Source organism: Oncorhynchus mykiss, chromosome 21 (assembly GCF_057628025.1).
Source record: "Oncorhynchus mykiss isolate SJ-2025 chromosome 21, ASM5762802v1, whole genome shotgun sequence".
NCBI lineage: Eukaryota > Metazoa > Chordata > Actinopteri > Salmoniformes > Salmonidae > Oncorhynchus > Oncorhynchus mykiss.
The window spans coordinates 38,817,384-38,835,477 of record NC_143042.1 but is presented as its reverse complement, the minus strand read 5'-3'; the positions used below and the strand labels follow the sequence as shown (position 1 = coordinate 38,835,477).

General features: G+C 44.6%; 1 protein-coding gene and 1 pseudogene across 1 annotated transcript; one reads left to right on the top strand and one right to left on the bottom strand.

The window, feature by feature from the left end:
- The first annotated feature begins 10,100 nt into the window (after positions 1 to 10,100).
- LOC110500853 (uncharacterized) lies at positions 10,101 to 10,861 on the top strand (annotated as a pseudogene).
- Positions 10,862 to 11,804: 943 nt separating this feature from the next.
- tmem256 (transmembrane protein 256) lies at positions 11,805 to 17,228 on the bottom strand. The gene is made up of 4 exons (XM_021577935.3): positions 16,674 to 17,228; positions 16,237 to 16,274; positions 12,589 to 12,669; positions 11,805 to 12,312 (listed from the first exon to the last, which is right to left on the bottom strand). The coding sequence occupies exons 1-4, from the start codon at positions 16,753 to 16,755 to the stop codon at positions 12,169 to 12,171; spliced, it is 345 nt and encodes a 114-aa protein (XP_021433610.1). The 5' UTR covers positions 16,756 to 17,228; the 3' UTR covers positions 11,805 to 12,168.
- Between the last annotated feature and the right edge of the window lie 866 nt (positions 17,229 to 18,094).

The window sequence follows — 18,094 nt, the reverse complement described above, 5'->3', positions numbered from 1 at the left end:
TCCTAAAAACTACAAAGCAGATTTGTTCTCTATGATTACATCTGTGACCCACTGTGGCCTGCTATAAGTACATCAGTTGAGATAAGGACAGTGGGGCCCAGCCCTGGTCAGAGATTGGATAGGTTGCTATGATTTTTAAATCTAATCTAATCGGTCGCAGCAGTTAGGCCAGGGATGGGAAACTTTGATGGAGATGGGGGCCACAAAAAATCGGAACTCATCATGAGGGTCCGCAGCTGCTCGCGGGTCTTCATACCCTCATCCAAGTCCAACACACATTGCAAAATACATTTTTTAAGTAGTCAGGGTTTTTTCTTTTCGGCAGCTCATAGACACTGAAGTTCCTGCTGCCTTATTAGCTATCGACACCTAAGAAGTCATTAGGGGCTGACAATTTGGACCCATATTTGCTTAAGTATGCAGGCCACTGGGGTGGGGTCACTTAGAAATGTCCTTGTTTTGAAAGAAAAGCTCATTTTTTTGTCCATTAAAATAACATCAAATTGATCAGAAATACAGTGTAGACAAATTGATCAGAAATACAGTGTAGACAAATTGATCAGAAATACAGTGTAGACATGGTTAATGTTGGAAATTGTAGCTGGAAACGGCAGATTTTTTATGAAATATCTACATAGGCGCACTGAGGCCCATTATCAGCAACCATCACTCCTGTGTTCCAATGGCACATTGTGTTAGCCTATCCAAGTTTATCATTTTAAAAGGCTAATTGATCGTTAGAAAACTATTTTGCAATTATGTTAGCACAGCTGAAAACTGTTGATTAAAGAAGCAATAAAACTGGCCTTCTTTCAACTAGTTTAGTACCTGGAGCATCAGCATTTGTGGGTTCGATTACAGGCTCAAAATGGCCAGAAACAAAGAACTCTCTTCTGAAACTCATCAGTCTATTCTTCTTCTGAGAAATGAAGGCTATTCCATGTGAGAAATTGCCAAGAAATTGAAGATCTCATACAACGCTGTGTACTACTCCCTTCACAGGACAGTACAAAGTGGCTCTAGCGCACAATAACAAAAAAACTTTTATCACGGCAACTGGTTTGATACATTCACCTCTGAAGGAAAATAATGTACCTTACATTCAGTAATCTTGCTCTGATTTGTGACGCATGTTTTTTTTCTTTGTGTTATCTTTTACCAGATGTAATGTGTCATATTCTTCTACATTTATTTCACATTTACACAACCTTCGAACTGTTTCCTTTCAAATGGTACCAAGAATATGCATATCCTTGTTTCAGGTCCTGAGCTACAGGCATTTAGATTTGGGTATGTCATTTTAGGCAAAAATTTGAAAAAAAAAAGGTCCAATCCTTTTAATAGGAAGGAAATTGTCCAGACCACTTTTATGTATATTTTAGATTATGGGGGGTATAATCTATGTGAATGTAGCAGCATCTACACTTTGTCTTTAGGTTTAATACTGGTGATGGTTATAGAACCCACCAATGTGTTTTGTATCAAAAAGTGGGTTGGGCCTCTTTGTATATAACTCTACAAAGCAGTCATGCAGAAACATCCTATGTATCTATCATCATTAATTCAATTTACACTTACAAATTTACCAAACTATTCTTTTTTTTGTGCCTTTTATGAGGAGCAACCTTGCAGAGCTCTCTGAAATGAGATGTTCTGGTCCCCCTTTGGTTAGTTCAGAGTAATGATCGGAGACCTCCATGTTGATAAACTTGTCTGTTTTTCTTAATATGTTTTGAATTTTGTATATTTATGCAGGGCTTATCTTTAAATATACCCTAGTCTCAGTATGACTTCCCTGTCAACATAAAGGTTCAGTAAACAAAGTTTTAGAGTTAATTTCCTGCAATTCTACACATTTTGCCATGGGGTGTAGAGAAAATACTGCAGTTTTAAAGCAAGTTTTCTGCGATTCTACACATATTGCTATTTAGCAATTTTAGAACAAATTTCATGACATTCTACAAATTTTTCTATGGCACGGAGAAGAAAATTAGCTGTTAATTAGCTGATTTACTGCAATTTTACACATTTTGCCATAGGGTGGAGAGAAATGTTTGCAGTGTTTAATATGATAATTGAGTGAAACTGACTAACAAAATCAATGGCCCCCGGCCAGTAATTTGACCATGATAACAAACTTAGATAGCTGGCCACTAAATGAACTTAGCAGTCTAAAAGTTTTTAGCTGACATAGGCTAATTGATTGACTATCAGTGACTGACATAACAAGAGGAAAACTGCTGAGGCACAACCACATTTCGAAATTGCACCTCATGTATTCCACTATTCTAAACTCGCAACAGTAAGTTGAGACTCCGATCCGAAGGCCTTCAAAAGGAAGTTTCCAGTTGTCCATCCCTGAATTAGGCCTACTATTAGCCTACAATTTAATGTTTTTTCCCCAATAGAACATTGGGACAATCATGATTGTGAAGCTTTTGCTTGCATCCTCTAAACTCCTCTGCAGAACAAGGGGGTGAGATGGAGCCTGAGCCAGCCCTCTGCTTTTAGTAGACAAAGTGACAACACAGGCTCCTCTGCAGAACAAGGGGGTGAGATGGAGCCTGAGCCTGCCCTCTGCTTTTAGTAGACAAAGTGACAACACAGGCTCCTCTGCAGAACAAGGGGGCGAGATGGAGCCTGAGCCAGCCCTCTGCTTTTAGTAGACAAAGTGACAACACAGGCTCCTCTGCAGAACAAGGGGGCGAGATGGAGCCTGAGCCAGACCTCTGCTTTCAGTAGACAAAGTGACAACACAGGCTCCTCTGCAGAACAAGGGGGCGAGATGGAGCCTGAGCCAGCCCTCTGCTTTTAGTAGACAAAGTGACAACACAGGCTCCTCTGCAGAACAAGGGGGTGAGATGGAGCCTGAGCCAGACCTCTGCTTTTAGTAGACAAAGTGACAACACAGGCTCCTCTGCAGAACAAGGGGGCGAGATGGAGCCTGAGCCAGCCCTCTGCTTTTAGTAGACAAAATGACAACACAGGCTCCTCTGCAGAACAAGGGGGCGAGATGGAGCCTGAGCCAGCCCTCTGCTTTTAGTGGACAAAGTGACAACACAGGCTCCTCTGCAGAACAAGGGGGCGAGATGGAGCCTGAGCCAGTCCTCTGCTTTTAGTAGACAAAGTGACAACACAGGCTCCACTGCAGAACAAGGGGGCGAGATGGAGCCTGAGCCAGCCCTCTGCTTTTAGTAGACAAAGTGACAACACAGGCTCCTCTGCAGAACAAGGGGGCGAGATGGAGCCTGAGCCAGCCCTCTGCTTTTAGTAGACAAAGTGACAACACAGGCTCCTCTGCAGAACAAGGGGGCGAGATGGAGCCTGAGCCAGACCTCTGCTTTCAGTAGACAAAGTGACAACACAGGCTCCTCTGCAGAACAAGGGGGCGAGATGGAGCCTGAGCCAGCCCTCTGCTTTTAGTAGACAAAGTGACAACACAGGCTCCTCTGCAGAACAAGGGGGTGAGATGGAGCCTGAGCCAGACCTCTGCTTTTAGTAGACAAAGTGACAACACAGGCTCCTCTGCAGAACAAGGGGGCGAGATGGAGCCTGAGCCAGCCCTCTGCTTTTAGTAGACAAAATGACAACACAGGCTCCTCTGCAGAACAAGGGGGCGAGATGGAGCCTGAGCCAGCCCTCTGCTTTTAGTGGACAAAGTGACAACACAGGCTCCTCTGCAGAACAAGGGGGCGAGATGGAGCCTGAGCCAGTCCTCTGCTTTTAGTAGACAAAGTGACAACACAGGCTCCACTGCAGAACAAGGGGGCGAGATGGAGCCTGAGCCAGCCCTCTGCTTTTAGTAGACAAAGTGACAACACAGGCTCCTCTGCAGAACAAGGAGGCGAGATGGAGCCTGAGCCAGACCTCTGCTTTTAGTGGACAAAGTGACAACACAGGCTCCTCTGCAGAACAAGGGGGTGAGATGGAGCCTGAGCCAGCCCTCTGCTTTTAGTAGACAAAGTGACAACACAGGCTCCTCTGCAGAACAAGGGGACGAGATGGAGCCTGAGCCAGCCCTCTGCTTTTAGTAGACAAAGTGACAACACAGGCTCCTCTGCAGAACAAGGGGGTGAGATGGAGCCTGAGCCTGCCCTCTGCTTTTAGTAGACAAAGTGACAACACAGGCTCCTCTGCAGAACAAGGGGGCGAGATGGAGCCTGAGCCAGCCCTCTGCTTTTAGTAGACAAAATGACAACACAGGCTCCTCTGCAGAACAAGGGGGCGAGATGGAGCCTGAGCCAGCCCTCTGCTTTTAGTGGACAAAGTGACAACACAGGCTCCTCTGCAGAACAAGGGGGCGAGATGGAGCCTGAGCCAGTCCTCTGCTTTTAGTAGACAAAGTGACAACACAGGCTCCACTGCAGAACAAGGGGGCGAGATGGAGCCTGAGCCAGCCCTCTGCTTTTAGTAGACAAAGTGACAACACAGGCTCCACTGCAGAACAAGGGGGCGAGATGGAGCCTGAGCCAGCCCTCTGCTTTTAGTAGACAAAGTGACAACACAGGCTCCTCTGCAGAACAAGGGGGCGAGATGGAGCCTGAGCCAGACCTCTGCTTTTAGTGGACAAAGTGACAACACAGGCTCCTCTGCAGAACAAGGGGGCGAGATGGAGCCTGAGCCAGCCCTCTGCTTTTAGTAGACAAAGTGACAACACAGGCTCCTCTGCAGAACAAGGGGGCGAGATGGAGCCTGAGCCAGCCCTCTGCTTTTAGTAGACAAAGTGACAACACAGGCTCCACTGCAGAACGAGCTGCTCTGCCTCTGACACCTCTATCCTTTCCTCCCCTGCCCTTTTTCTTCAGGATGGGAGCAATTGGCGACGTGATCAAAAGATCTTCATACCATTTCCAGCCCCCCCCCCCCCCCCCGCCATATCAGCCCCTCTTCACTGGTGTCACCTTGAAATACCTCCCCCTTTGAAGCCATATCAGAGATGAGCTGACAGTGCAGGTAATTGGCCCGGTGGAGGTAATGATAGGGAGACCCGAGAGAGAGGACCTAGTACAGAGAGCCAGCCAGGAGTTGGAATCTGTTGAACCACTTCTTCAATTCTTCTATCCATCAGCAAATTTATCAAAGACAAAGTGAGATAAGTGGTGGAAGGAGGTAGAGAGCGAGAGAGAGAGACAGAGATAGAGAGCGAGAGATACAGAGAGAGAGAGAGAGAGAGAGAAGAGCAAGAAGACACCACTTATAGGTATTAAAGCACACAGTTTATGTATATGACACATTTCTGTGTGAATGTGGCTTATTTTTTTTGTGTCAACATTACTCTCCAACCTCAATGATTCCCTCAGAGGTAGCAATTACTGGGTGGTTGCTGGGTAACTTTTCTTATGAATTTTTATATCCTAACCTTGGCCTGACTAATGCATGCACCGTTCCTTCTCTGTGTGGAATCAAAGCCCCATTTGCAGTGAAACAGAGGGAAATAGAGGAAGGGGTAGTAAACTGCGTCCCAAATAGCATGCTACACCCCATAAAGTGAATTACCATAGGGCTCTGGACAACATTAGTGCACTGTGTTAACAGCGGAGGCTCCACTGCCCATTGAAGTGACGGGATGATGATCTACCTGAAGTGGGATAGTGCTGACCATCCTATAAGGGTTGAATGTCAGGAGGGAGCAGGCGGTGTGAGAGCTCTGGAAAATACATTACATTTAATTCCGCTTCAATGTGTGGGCGGCTGGTCTGCTGATTGATGCTTCAGAGAGAGGATTTGTTGCTGCTGTGCTCTCTCAATAGTATAAGAGAGAGAGAGCTAGTGTGTGAGTGTGTGTTCAATGTATTAGAGAGAGAGAGAGAGAGAGAGAGCGAGAGACAGAGAGAGAGCGAGAGACAGAGAGGCTTTGGGTAATCATGTCAGGTTTCATAGGCGTAGAGATTTATTTCATGCTTTTATTCCGAGGAAAATATTGTGAGAAGCACATCCTCCCACCCAGTCAGTCAGCTAGTCCTCTCTCCTCCCAGTCCTACCACCATCCAGACTTCAGACAGACTGTATTTGTGTGAGTGATTGCCTTTCACCAGCCAAGCTTCACACTCATCCTGACCACAACCAAGAAATCAATTGGCTGCAGAGCGCTCCCAAAACAAGCTTGGCTTCCATCCCAAATGTCACCCTATTCCCTAAATAGTGCACTACTTTTGACCAGAGCCATTTGTGACCTGGTGGAAAGTAGCGCACTATGTTAAGGAATATGGTGCAATTTGGGACACAGCCTTGTACTGCGGTAATTATCTAACCACCCAGTCTGGTGGTGAGAGAGAGGAGGACGGAAAGGAATTTCTACTGTCAAAAAAAATACACAGAATGAAAAAAAGAAGACATGTAGAGACTTGTGATGCAAAACTCTCTTGAGATAACCTGCTTTACAGTCTGCACCTGGGACTCACACAACTTAGGATAATACAACCCGAAGCAAGGACACACAGAAATAATGGCAGACAAACTCAATGCTGAGGGGAAGTAAGCTCACAAAGTGAATCATCATTATCCATTTATTCTTTTGGCCTGCAAAAACAAAGATGGGGGATAGAGAAAGAGATGAGAGAACACGAGTGAAGAACAGCCCCCGAGAGAGAAAGAGAGGGACAGTCAGAGAGAGAACGAGAGAGAGATACTTTTAACACAGCCTGGTGGAGCAGAATGTTGTGATCAGGTCTATGGATTCTAAACGAGGGTATGCTGCGCTGCTTTCACTAATGACTGACTGTCTGGGAGGAGAGTCCCAGCGTGTGGTTGTGTGTGTGTGTCGGGGAGGGGAGTCCCAACACTGCACGCCGTTGGGTGGGGTGTCTAACAACTGAATACATCATGAATCTGCAGATTTCTCTCTTCTGTCAGCATATTTCACTTCAATTTGCAGCAGGATGGTGCTTTTATGTGCCTCAAGTCTGTCTCCCACACCAAAACACCACATATATTTCCTCACTCCTCTCCTTAAATAGTCTCAGGAGCCCAAATTCAGCAACTCATGTAGCCACCAAGTTTCCATTCCAGAGATTACAAATCACAGTCTGATAGCCTGACCCCGACTTGCCCATTGCCCATTAATGGGCCTTCTAATGAGCGTTTTATGAGTTGTGATCAGAGTTAATTGGGACATGCTTTAGTCAATAAGATTCCTGCTGATTTCAATGCAGTCAGAGTCAGTCGGCTGGTTTACATGCTCGAGCCGCCCCTGCAAATTGACTTGGAGATTGTAAGCAATTTTCAAAGGTCCCTGCGCAGACGGCCTAGACACACAAACACACACAAACCCTAGCCTACAGTCAGGACACCAGAAGGCATTAGCACTTTCACTTTCACTTTCACTTTGAATACAGATGGAGTGCATTTGTAAAAAATATTCAGACCTTTTCCACATTTTGTTACATTACAGCCTTATTTTAAGATTGATTCAATTGTATTTTTTACTCCTCAATCTACACAAAATACCCCATAATGACAAAGAAAAAACAAGTTGAGATTTTTGGGGGCAAATTTTAATACCACATTTACAAAAGTATTCAGACCCTTTACTCAGAACTTTGTTGAAGCACCTTGGCAGCGATTACAGCCTTAAGTCTTCTTGGGTATGACGATACAAGGTTGGGACAGCTGTATTTGGGTAGTTTCTCCCATTCTTCTCTGCAGATCCTCTCAAGCTCTGTCAGGTTGGATGGGGAGCGTCGCTGCACAGTTATTTTCAGGTCTCTCCAGAGATGTTTGATCGGGCTCTGACTGGGCCATTCATGGACATTCAGAGACCTGTCCCAAAGCCACTCCTGTGTTGTCTTGGCTGTGTGCTTAGGGTTGTTTTCCTGTTGGAAGGTGAACCTTCACCCCAGTCTGAGATCCTGAGCACTATGGATCAGGTTTTCATCAAGAATCTCTGTGCTTTGCTCCTTTAATCTTTCCCTCAATCCTGACTAGTCTCCCACGCCCTGCTGCTGAAAAATATCCCCACAGCAGGATGCTGCCACCACCATAATTCACCGTAGGGATGCTTGGCATTCAGGCCAAAGAGTTCAATCTTGGTTTCATCAAACCAAATAATCTTGTTTCTCATGGTCTGAGAGTCCTTTAGGTGCCTTTTGGCAAACTCTAAGCGGGCTGTTATGTGCCTTTTACTGAGGAGTGGCTTCCGTCTGGCCACTGTGTTCTTGGGGACCTTCAATGCTGCAGAAAATGTTTTGATTCCCTTCCCCAGATCTGTGCCTCGACACAATCCTGACTTGGAGCTCTTTGGACAATTACTTCGTCCTCATGGCTTGTTTTTTGCTCTGACGTGCACTGTCACCTGTGGGACCTATATGGAAAGGTGTGTGCCTTTCCAAATCATGTCCAATCAATTGAATTTACCACAGGTGAACTCCAATCAAGTTGTAGAAACATCTCAAGGATGATCAATGGAAACAGGATGCACCTGCACTCAATTTTGAGTCTCACAGCAAAGGGTCTGAATGCTTTTTATTTTTAATAATTGTGCAAAATGTTCTAAAAACCTGTTTTCACTTTGTCATTATGGGGTATTGTGTGTAGATTGATTTTATTTAATCCATTTTTATTTTGCTCCTTTGCACCCCACTATTTTTATTTCTACTTTGCACATTCTTCCACTGCAAATCTACCATTCCAGTGTTTTACTTGCTATATTGTATTTACTTTGCCACCATGGCCTTTTATTTTGCCTTTACCTCCCTTATCTCACCTCATTTGCTCACATCGTATATAGACTTGTTTCTACTGTATTATTGACTGTATGTTTTGTTTTACTCCATGTGTAACTCTGTGTCGTTGTATGTGTCGAACTGCTTTGCTTTATCTTGGCCAGGTCGCAGTTGTAAATGACAACTTGTTCTCAACTTGCCTGCCTGGTTAAATAAAGGTGAAATAAAATCCATTTTAGAATAAGGCTGTCACGTAACAAAATGTGGAAAAGGGGAAGGGGTCTGAATTACTTTCCAGAATGCTCTTTTGGTTGCAACGAACATAGCCCCAGCTAAAGCGAGAGAGAGGAAGAGAGAGAAAGACGTGTATGTACTTTTATGATGTCAAAACAAGCTATGACACATTGACGCTGCTGTGTATGTATTCATGTATTGCATGCTTTTGAGGTCAAAGATGTTGGGACTTGTCGGAACACCAAGTCTATTTGGTGTGAAGTGTATGTAACCCCCAGGTTACTTTTAGCTCATTCTTGCACAGAATAATTTAGTTACATTGTTGCATCCCCGACCACCATTAGGACGGTGTTGGATTTGCTTCTGGTTCAACTGGTATAAGAAGACCTCTGCCTTTTCTCTCGTCAGTGCTATCTGGGATCCTTGGGAAGTTCCTAGCCTAAACCTAAACCCTTAACCATTTTACATTTCAACTTCAATGGGGTAGGGAGGTCCGAAGGATCCAATGATAGCACAGACCTTTTTCTCTCCTCCCGCTCGGAGACTCGGCCGTTGGAGATGCTGCGAGAGCCTGAGCTCTGGGTCAGGTGTTTTCAAACTTTTATTGCCCAGGGACCCCTGTCCAGGCAAGCCGGCGACCATATATTAGCAAAACATCTAAGTCATGTCTTGTCTTATCAAGTGAATGATAATGGCAAGAATGAAGTAATCAACATTTTAAAATGAATAGATTTGGTAGACATTGTTTTGACCTCCCCTTACTTCATTGGAAGAGGAAGTGTAAACTCTAACATGGTCTATTAGCTAGCTAGAAGGTAGCTAAAGTCATCTTGGCAATGTAAAGAAAATGTTGCTGTTGTAAAGCGCATTTTCTGCAATTCTACAAATTCTTTCATTGAGCTGAAAGACAATTTTCTCGTTTTGAAGCAAATTTACTGCAATTTTATGCATTTTGCCATGGCTAGCTCTGTGATCCTCTGCTCAAACATTATACCAAAATCAATGGGCATGTGTTCTGAATACCCAGTTCTGGGAATTTTATATTAGAGATGGGCAGTTCTGCTTTTTTTACTGACTGATCTTTTCAACTCGTTCAGTAAAACGAACAAATCTTTCGACTAGTGTGATTCAGATTTGATTAGATTTGATTCAGTAATGCCCAGGGCACGCAGGACCCCCCCTAACAGCGAATAATGAACTGAATTCTCTGCGTGCCTGGCAGACATCTCAGCTTAGATGTCGGCCCACTTCAAGCTCGACAAAACGGAGCTGCTCTTTCTTCCGGGGAAGACCTGCCCGTTCCAAGACATCGCCATCACGGTTGACAACTCCATGATGGCCCCTTCCCAAAGTGCATAGAACCTTGTCGTGACCTTGGACAAGACCCTGTCATTCTCTGTAAACATCAAAGCAGTGACTCGCTCCTGCAGGTTGATGCTCTACAACATCTTTTGAGTGTGACCCTGCCTCACACAGGAAGCAGCACAGTTCCTAATCCAGGCACTTCTCATCTCCCGTTTGGACAACTGGCTGTTGGCTGGGCTCCCCGCTTTTCCATCAAAACCCTACAACTTACCCACAATGCAGCACGCCTGGTGTTCAACCTTCCCAAGTTCTCCCACGTCACCCGGCTCCTCCGCACACTCCACCGGATTCCAGTCAAAGATCGCATTCACTACAAGACCATGATATTTACCTACAGAGCAGCAAGAATAACTGCTACTCCCTACCTTCAGGCTATTCTCAAACCCTAGACCCCAACACAAGTACCTAGTTCTGCCACCTCTGGTCTATTGGCTCTCCCACCCCTACGGGAGGGCAGCTCCCGCTCAGCCCCGTCAAAGCTCTTCTGTATCCTGGCACCTTAATGATGGAACCAGATTCCTCCTGATGCTAAGACAGCAGAGTCCCTGCCCATCTTCCAAAAACATCTGAAACCCAACCTCTTTAAAGAGTATCTTAAATAACCCCACAGCACCCCACCCCCAAAAAACAAACACTCGCTCAACTCCCCCCCCCCCTACTAGCACTGACTTTACTGATAGCTACTTCACTGAAGAAAAATGTATTACTTAAGTAAAATGTGATCTTAAATACATTTGCAAAAAACTCTAAAAGCCTGTTTTTGCTCTGTCATTATGGCGTATTGTGTGTGTAGATTGAACGATTGAATACATTTTAGAATATAGCGTAACAACATGTGGAAAAGGTAAAGGGGTCTGAATACTTTCCCGAATGTACTGTAGAATGTACTGTACACTGTATTCAACTGACCGGATGTATATGCCTCTAGAGGTTACTTAAGTATGTATGTTTCACAGTGGGGTATGTACGACCTGATGAAGATCAAACTCAAACTGAGGATCGAATCGTTGTGTTCATTGTGCGTCCGATCAAATCACCATGGGAGCGTACCAGAGTTGTGTACATTCCCTTTCTCTTTGATACATTCTTCTGTCCTGCACCTGACATGGTGAATGTGCATATTTTTCCATTTTTTTCTATAGGCCCACACATACATTTTCACATGCTGGCTGCTTACAGACCACATAGTTTAGTATTGCCACACACCTCTTACTAGGCCCAAATTGATAGGAACTCAGGTCCCTCAGAAGAGAGGACTGCAATTTGGTAACTTCAATGTTACCAAATGATAAATAGACATATCAATGTAGCACCACACCTTGTCAAAATCAAAGAAATCAAACAAAGGAAGACATTAACAATGTACAGACTCAGTGACTACAGACCAAGACTGTGTAAGCACTGTGGGTCCGGTGAACTAGAGAATGAGCAGCAATTCCTACCCCACTGTGAGTGAGTGAGTGAGTGAGTGAGTGAGTGAGTGAGTGAGTGAGTGAGTGGTTTCAGAAAGCTTCAGAAGGGAGGGATGAAAAAGTGGTCATCAACTCTTTTCAACATGTTTATTTGTGATAAAGGATAAATGTGCATTCGTATTTTGGGTCGACACAAACTCAAGCACACAAACACACACAAATTTAAGTCACAGGGTACGTCGCAGCCTGTGATGACGGAAGATTAAAAACTGTTCCCTCACAACCTTATCTTCCCTTTAACACCCACAGAAAAATAGGAGGGTTTAGATAAGTGACATTTTACCAACGCCCCTTCCCTCCATCCAGCCCTCCATCCACCTATCATGACATTTCCACTTCTCTGGCCTCTGAACTTAACAGTCAGTGTGTGTCCCATAGCAAGGTCATCCTGCACCAGTAGGGGTCAAAGGTTCAAGGGCCCGAGGTTAATGGTCAGGTCAGATAGCTATCGCCAGCCAGCCAGCGATCAGGAACATGCCCCCATAAGGAGCCAATTTCCTCAGCACAGGATCCTCCGTCAGGGCCTGGTGGTACAAGGACCCACAGAACGCCCCTGTGCCCAATACAAGGAGGGTGCCCGCCTGCAGAGAGAAGACAGGGGAAAAGAGTGTGTGCTTCTCTGCTTATTGTCAAGACCAATATGTACAGTTTTTGGCACAAACACCATTCAAATAGTGTCATACAGCATCTGAAAAGACATGTACTTGGTCCACAAATCACGAATACAAAACAAAACAGAGAATACATGCAGCTGGAGGATTAGAATAAACCATAGAGATGAATTGTCTATTACAACAATATAGTGTTCTATTTAATTATATTATTATAATGATGGGAGGGAAGCATACAGTACATACCACAGCAGGTTTCCTACAGCGAGAGGCACCCAGCAGAGCTATGCTGTGGTAGAAGTGGTACTTGTTGGCCGTCTCATAAAGCTGGGGAGGATAGTGTAACTAGGCAAGTCAGTTAAGAACAAATTCTTACTTACAATGACACCCTACCAAAAGGCAGAAAGGCCTCCTGCGGGGACGGGGGCTGGGATTAAAGTAAAAAATGAAATAAAAATATAGGGCAAAACACACATCACGACCAGAGAGACACCACAACACTACATAAAGAGATACCTAAGACAACATCATAGCATGGCAGCAACACATGCCAACACAGCATGGTAGCATCACCACATGGCAGCAGCACAAAACATGGTCCAAACATTATTGGGAACAGACAACAGCACAAAGGGCAAGAAGGTAGAGATAACAATACATCACGCGAATCAGGATAGAGAGAAACATGTTACATTAGAGATCAGCATTGTTAGTGAAGATAGCGCCCTGGAGAAGAAGGCTGACGTTTCACGTGTACCTAACCGATTGTGGTTTTTTTGTGCGTATCTTTGTGTTGTTTGGAAATAATTGTTTCACTTATTTTGTAAATAATGTTTCTGCTACCGTATCTTGTGACCAAAAATATTTTCTGGACATCAGAACTGCGATTACTCACCACAAACTGGCAGAATCCTTTTTTTCCCCTTTAACGAGTCTAACGAGCCCGACGTGAATGACATATTGCTTTCTTGGAGCCCAGATCTCCGTCATATGTGTGAAGAGAAAGGGGAGAAAAAGGGCCGGAGGGCGGGCTGCCTTCTGAGAATTCATAGGCGATTGAATAAACTCCCACTACCTTCCATTCTGCCTGCAAACGTGCAATCTTTGTAAAATAAAATCGATGACCTACGTGGAAGATTAAAACAACCAACGGGACATTCAAAACTGCTTCACGGAGTCGTGGCTGAACGACGACATTATCAACATACAGCTGGCTGGTTATACGCTGTATCGGCAGGACAGAACAGCGGCGTCTGGTAAGACAAGGGGCGGTGGACTACGTATTTTTGTAAATAACAGCTGGTGCACGATATCTAAGGAAGTCTCAAGGTTTTGCTCGCTGAGAGTATCTCATGATAATCTGTAAACCACACAAACTACCTAGAGCGTTTTCATCTGTATTTTTCCTAGCTGTCTACATACCACCACAGACTGATGCTGGCACTAAGACCACACTCAATGAGCTGTATTCCGCCATAAGAAAACAGGACAACGCTCACCCAGAGGCGGCGCCCCTAGTGGCTGGGGACTTTAATGCAGGGAAACTTAAATCTAGCTAATTTTTATCAGCATGTTATAGGTGCAACCAGAGGGAAAAAACTCTGGACCACCTTTACTCCACACACAGAGACGCATACAAAGCTCTCCCTCGCCCTCCATTTGGCAAATGTTGACCATAATTCTATCCTCCTGATTCCTCCTTACAAGCAAAAATTAAAGCAGGAAGCACAAGTGTCTCAATCAATAAAAAAGTGGTCAGATGAAGCTGATGCTAAGCTACTGGACTGGTTTGCTAGCACAGACTGAAATATGTTCCGGGATTCCTCTGATGGCATTGAGGATTATACCACATCAGTCATTGGCTTCATCAATAAGTGCGTCCCCACAGTGACCATACATACGTACATACCCCAACCAGAAGCCATGGATTACAGCCAACATCCTCACTGAGCTTAAGGGTAGAGTTGCCGTTTTCAAGGAGCGGGACTCTAACCCAGAAGCTTATAAGAAATCCCACTATGCACTCCGACGAACCATCAAGCATGAGAGTACCAGCTGTTCCAGAAGACAGTGTGATCACGCTCTCCGCCGCCGATATGTGTAAGACCTTTAAACAGGTCAACATTCACAAGGCCGCAGGGCCAGACAGATTTTTTTTTTAACCTTTATTTAACTAGGTAAGTCAGTTAAGAACAAATTCTTATTTACAATGACGGCCTACACCGGCAAAACCAGGACGTGTACTGCGAGCATGCGCTGACCAACTGGCAAGTGTCTTCATTTACATTTTCAACCTCTCCTGTCCGAGTCTGTAATACCAACGTGTTTTAAGCAGACCACCATAGTCCCTGTGCCCAAGAACACTAAGGTAACCTGCCTAAATGATTACCGACACGAAACACTCATGACTGAAGTCATGAAGTGCTTTGAAAGGCTGGTCATGGCTCACATCAACACCATTATCCCAGAAACCCTAGACCCACTCCAAAACCACCCTAACAGATCCACAGATGATGCAATCTCTACTGCACTCCACACTGCCCTTTCCCACCTGGACAAAAGGAAAATCTAAGTGAGAATGCTGTTCATTGACTACAGCTCAGCGTTCAACACCATAGTGCCCTCGATGCTCATCAAGCTTTGGACCCTGGGACTAAACACCTCCCTCTGCAACTGGATCCTGGACTTCCTGACGAGCCGCCCCACAGGTGGTAAGGGTAGATAACAACACATCCGCTAATCCTCAAGACAGAGGTCCCTCAGGGGTGCATGCTCAGTACCCTCCTATACTCCCTATTTACTCATGGCTGCATGGCCAGGCACGACTCCAACACTATCATTAAGTTTGCAGATGACACAACATTGGTTGGCCTGATCACCGACAACAACAAGACAGCCTATAAGGAGGATGTCATAGGCCTGGCTGTGTTGTGCCAAGACAACAACCTCTCCCTCAACGTGATCAAGACAAAGGAGATGATTGTGGACTACAGGAAAAAGAGGACCGAGCATGCTCCCATTCTCATCGAAGGAGCTGTAGTGGAGCAGGTTGAGAGCTTCAAGTTCCTTGGTGTCCACATCACCAACAAACTAACATGGTCCAAGCACACCAAGGCAGTTGTGAAGAGGGCACGACAAAACCTATTCCCCCTCAGGAGACTGAAAAGATTTGGCATGGGTCCTCAGATCCTCAAAAGGTTTAACAGCTGCACCATTGAGAGCATCCTGACTGGTTGCATCACTGCCTGGTATGGCAACTGCTCAGCCACTGATCGCAAGGCACTGCAGAGGGTAGTGCGTACGGCCAGGTACATCACTGGGGCCAAGCTTCCTGCCATCCAGGACCTCTATACCAGGCGGTGTCAGAGGAAGGCCCTAAAAATTGTCAAAGACTCCAGCCACCCTAGTCATAGACTGTTCTCTCTGCTACTGCACGGCAAGCGGTACAGGAGGGCCAAGTCTAGGTCCAAGAGGCATCTAAACAGCTTCTACCCCCAAGCCATAAGACTGCTGAAAAACTAAATTAATCAAATGGCCATCTGGACTGCTGCTGCTCTTTAATTACTTGTTACTCTTTATCTCTTATTCTTTTTCATATTTTTTTTAACTGCATTGTTGGTTAGGGGGCTCGTAAGTAAGCATTTCACCTGTCATATATGGCGCATGTGACTAATAAAGTTGTATTTGATTTGATTTTGAAGTTGACAAGAAGGAAGGAGGTGGTATAACTGTCCCATATATTAATTAAATTGTATCAAAACAGTGTATTAGTGTATTGGTAGTGGGCGCAATTTATAATATAAATAATGCACTTATTAACAAATGAAATACCAGCCCACTCTCCAACTTTGGGCCAATACTCTAGTCATACCATACGAAAACAATAACACTTACCAGTCTCGAGTAGTCTTCTGGATCTTTGTTTTTGAAACCTGAATAAAACAAATAGGAGGTAGTGTAATGGGTCATGGCAGCTGAACAGTAAGGGTAGGGCCACATAAAATACAGTGTATTGTATCCTATGTGTGTGTCACTTGATCATAAAGTGTTTAGCCTACAGCCTACATATCCTTCAGAGCGCAGTTTTTATTAGGCTCGGTTTCATTTACAGTAGTAAACTACAGCCGGAAAGCAGATACATTGTTATTATGCATTTCTACACCATGCTGTCTGGACAGGACTATCCCATCCCCATGGCCAAATGAGTGACATGAAGCAGCGATAGCCTATCCTGCAGCGTTTACAAAACAGCAGACTGCTTTTAACATTAACAACACAAACATGCAATCTGTTTGTCATGCAGCGCGCAATGATCAAATGTGGATTCTTACCATGCGCTCCGTATGCCCCCGCTGCGACAGCGAGCGCCCCCGACACTCCTGCTAACCTCTGCACAACCAAAGAAGTGGCCATTGCTGTGTATCACAAGCCGACGAATGACGTGAAAGATGAAGGAAACTGCGTGCGGTAGGGACTCGTTAGTGAGAGCACATCCTCCTGCAGTTGTTTCCTGAGCCAAAATGGCGCCCGCTGTGTTACAGTTTCAGTGTCTGGGATAGATTTCTTAACTCTGAAGTGCAACCAAATGTTAAAGGTTTTCCCTTTCATCTGTGTAGTGCAGTGGCAACCCGTCATTCAGGACAGGTAGGGCAGATCCCCACCTGTTTTGATCCCACCATGTTTTTGTTGGCTGTTTTGAATGTTATTTTGGCATTAATACATATCCGTTGTCAAACAATGTACAATAATAAAATATTGGAGTTAATAAAGTCGTATTTTTTGCTTTCTTGAGTAAGGCAGCTCCAACATGCAGGTTTTTCAGCCTAACTCAGTGCTGTCTGTGGTGGTGGGGCAGCCAGCGGAAAATATGTAGCGTAGAGCTTGCTAAGGATCTCTAGTTGCGCTGTGATTGGCTTAGTGTTATGTCACTTATGGGGACACAACGTCACCAAAAAATCTACGGGGAGAGAAGGGGAATTGCAGCCTCCACGATGGGGAATTGTAGCCTGCATGCTTGTCCCAACCAAGCACCCAAGCTAACTGACTAAAGTTAGCTTGCTTGCAAGCTAGTTATTTCCAGACACAAAAAGAGAATACCTCACTCTGATCATTTTGCTAGCCGTAGCAGAGCTGGTTAGGCAATTTACATGTTAACTAGAGCGTTCTTGACTAACAATTACTTTTTTTGTCTACTTTTACTGACACCAGTCATATTTTCGATTTCGATTTTCGTATTTTCGTTTCGATTCAGGGGCATGACTCAAAACCAATGTAGTATATGTAAAGACAAGATTAAATCAAGAATAGTCTGATGGGTGACAGTATTAGCCTATCACTTGTGAATTATATATTATAATTTGTGAATGATGCCCATTTTAAGAAATAATAATTTTGCGACTTGTTCAAATCATAGTTGCACACCTTATGTAGCCTAGCCCACACCTCATGTAGCCTAGCCCACACCTCATGTAGCCTAGCCTACATGTTTTGATCAGGGTTGTAATCAAAACTAAAGTGGCCAAATAACTTCTTAAAATGAAGCACATTAATCCATTACAAGGGGTGTAGAGCCTAACTGGCTCTATAAGAAGCCAGTGAGTTTCAAGTTTGGGGAGGATAATTTTCTCCATAGAAATGCACTTTTATAATAAAAGCATTACATGCATAATGCATTTGCAGTTACTTTTGATAATTGTGTTTTCTTAATGGAACATTCGGGTTTATAGCCTACTACCATGTGCGCATTGCTGCA

Coding starts and splice junctions, on each gene's coding strand:
- tmem256 (XM_021577935.3), bottom strand. CDS start 16,755: ATGGCCACTTCTTTGGTTGTGCAGAGGTTAGCAGGAGTGTCGGGGGCG. Junction 16,275..16,673: donor GGGGGCATACGGAGCGCATG/GTAAGAATCCAC, acceptor TGTTTTATTCAG/GTTTCAAAAACAAAGATCCA. Junction 12,670..16,236: donor CAGAAGACTACTCGAGACTG/GTAAGTGTTATT, acceptor TATCCTCCCCAG/CTTTATGAGACGGCCAACAA.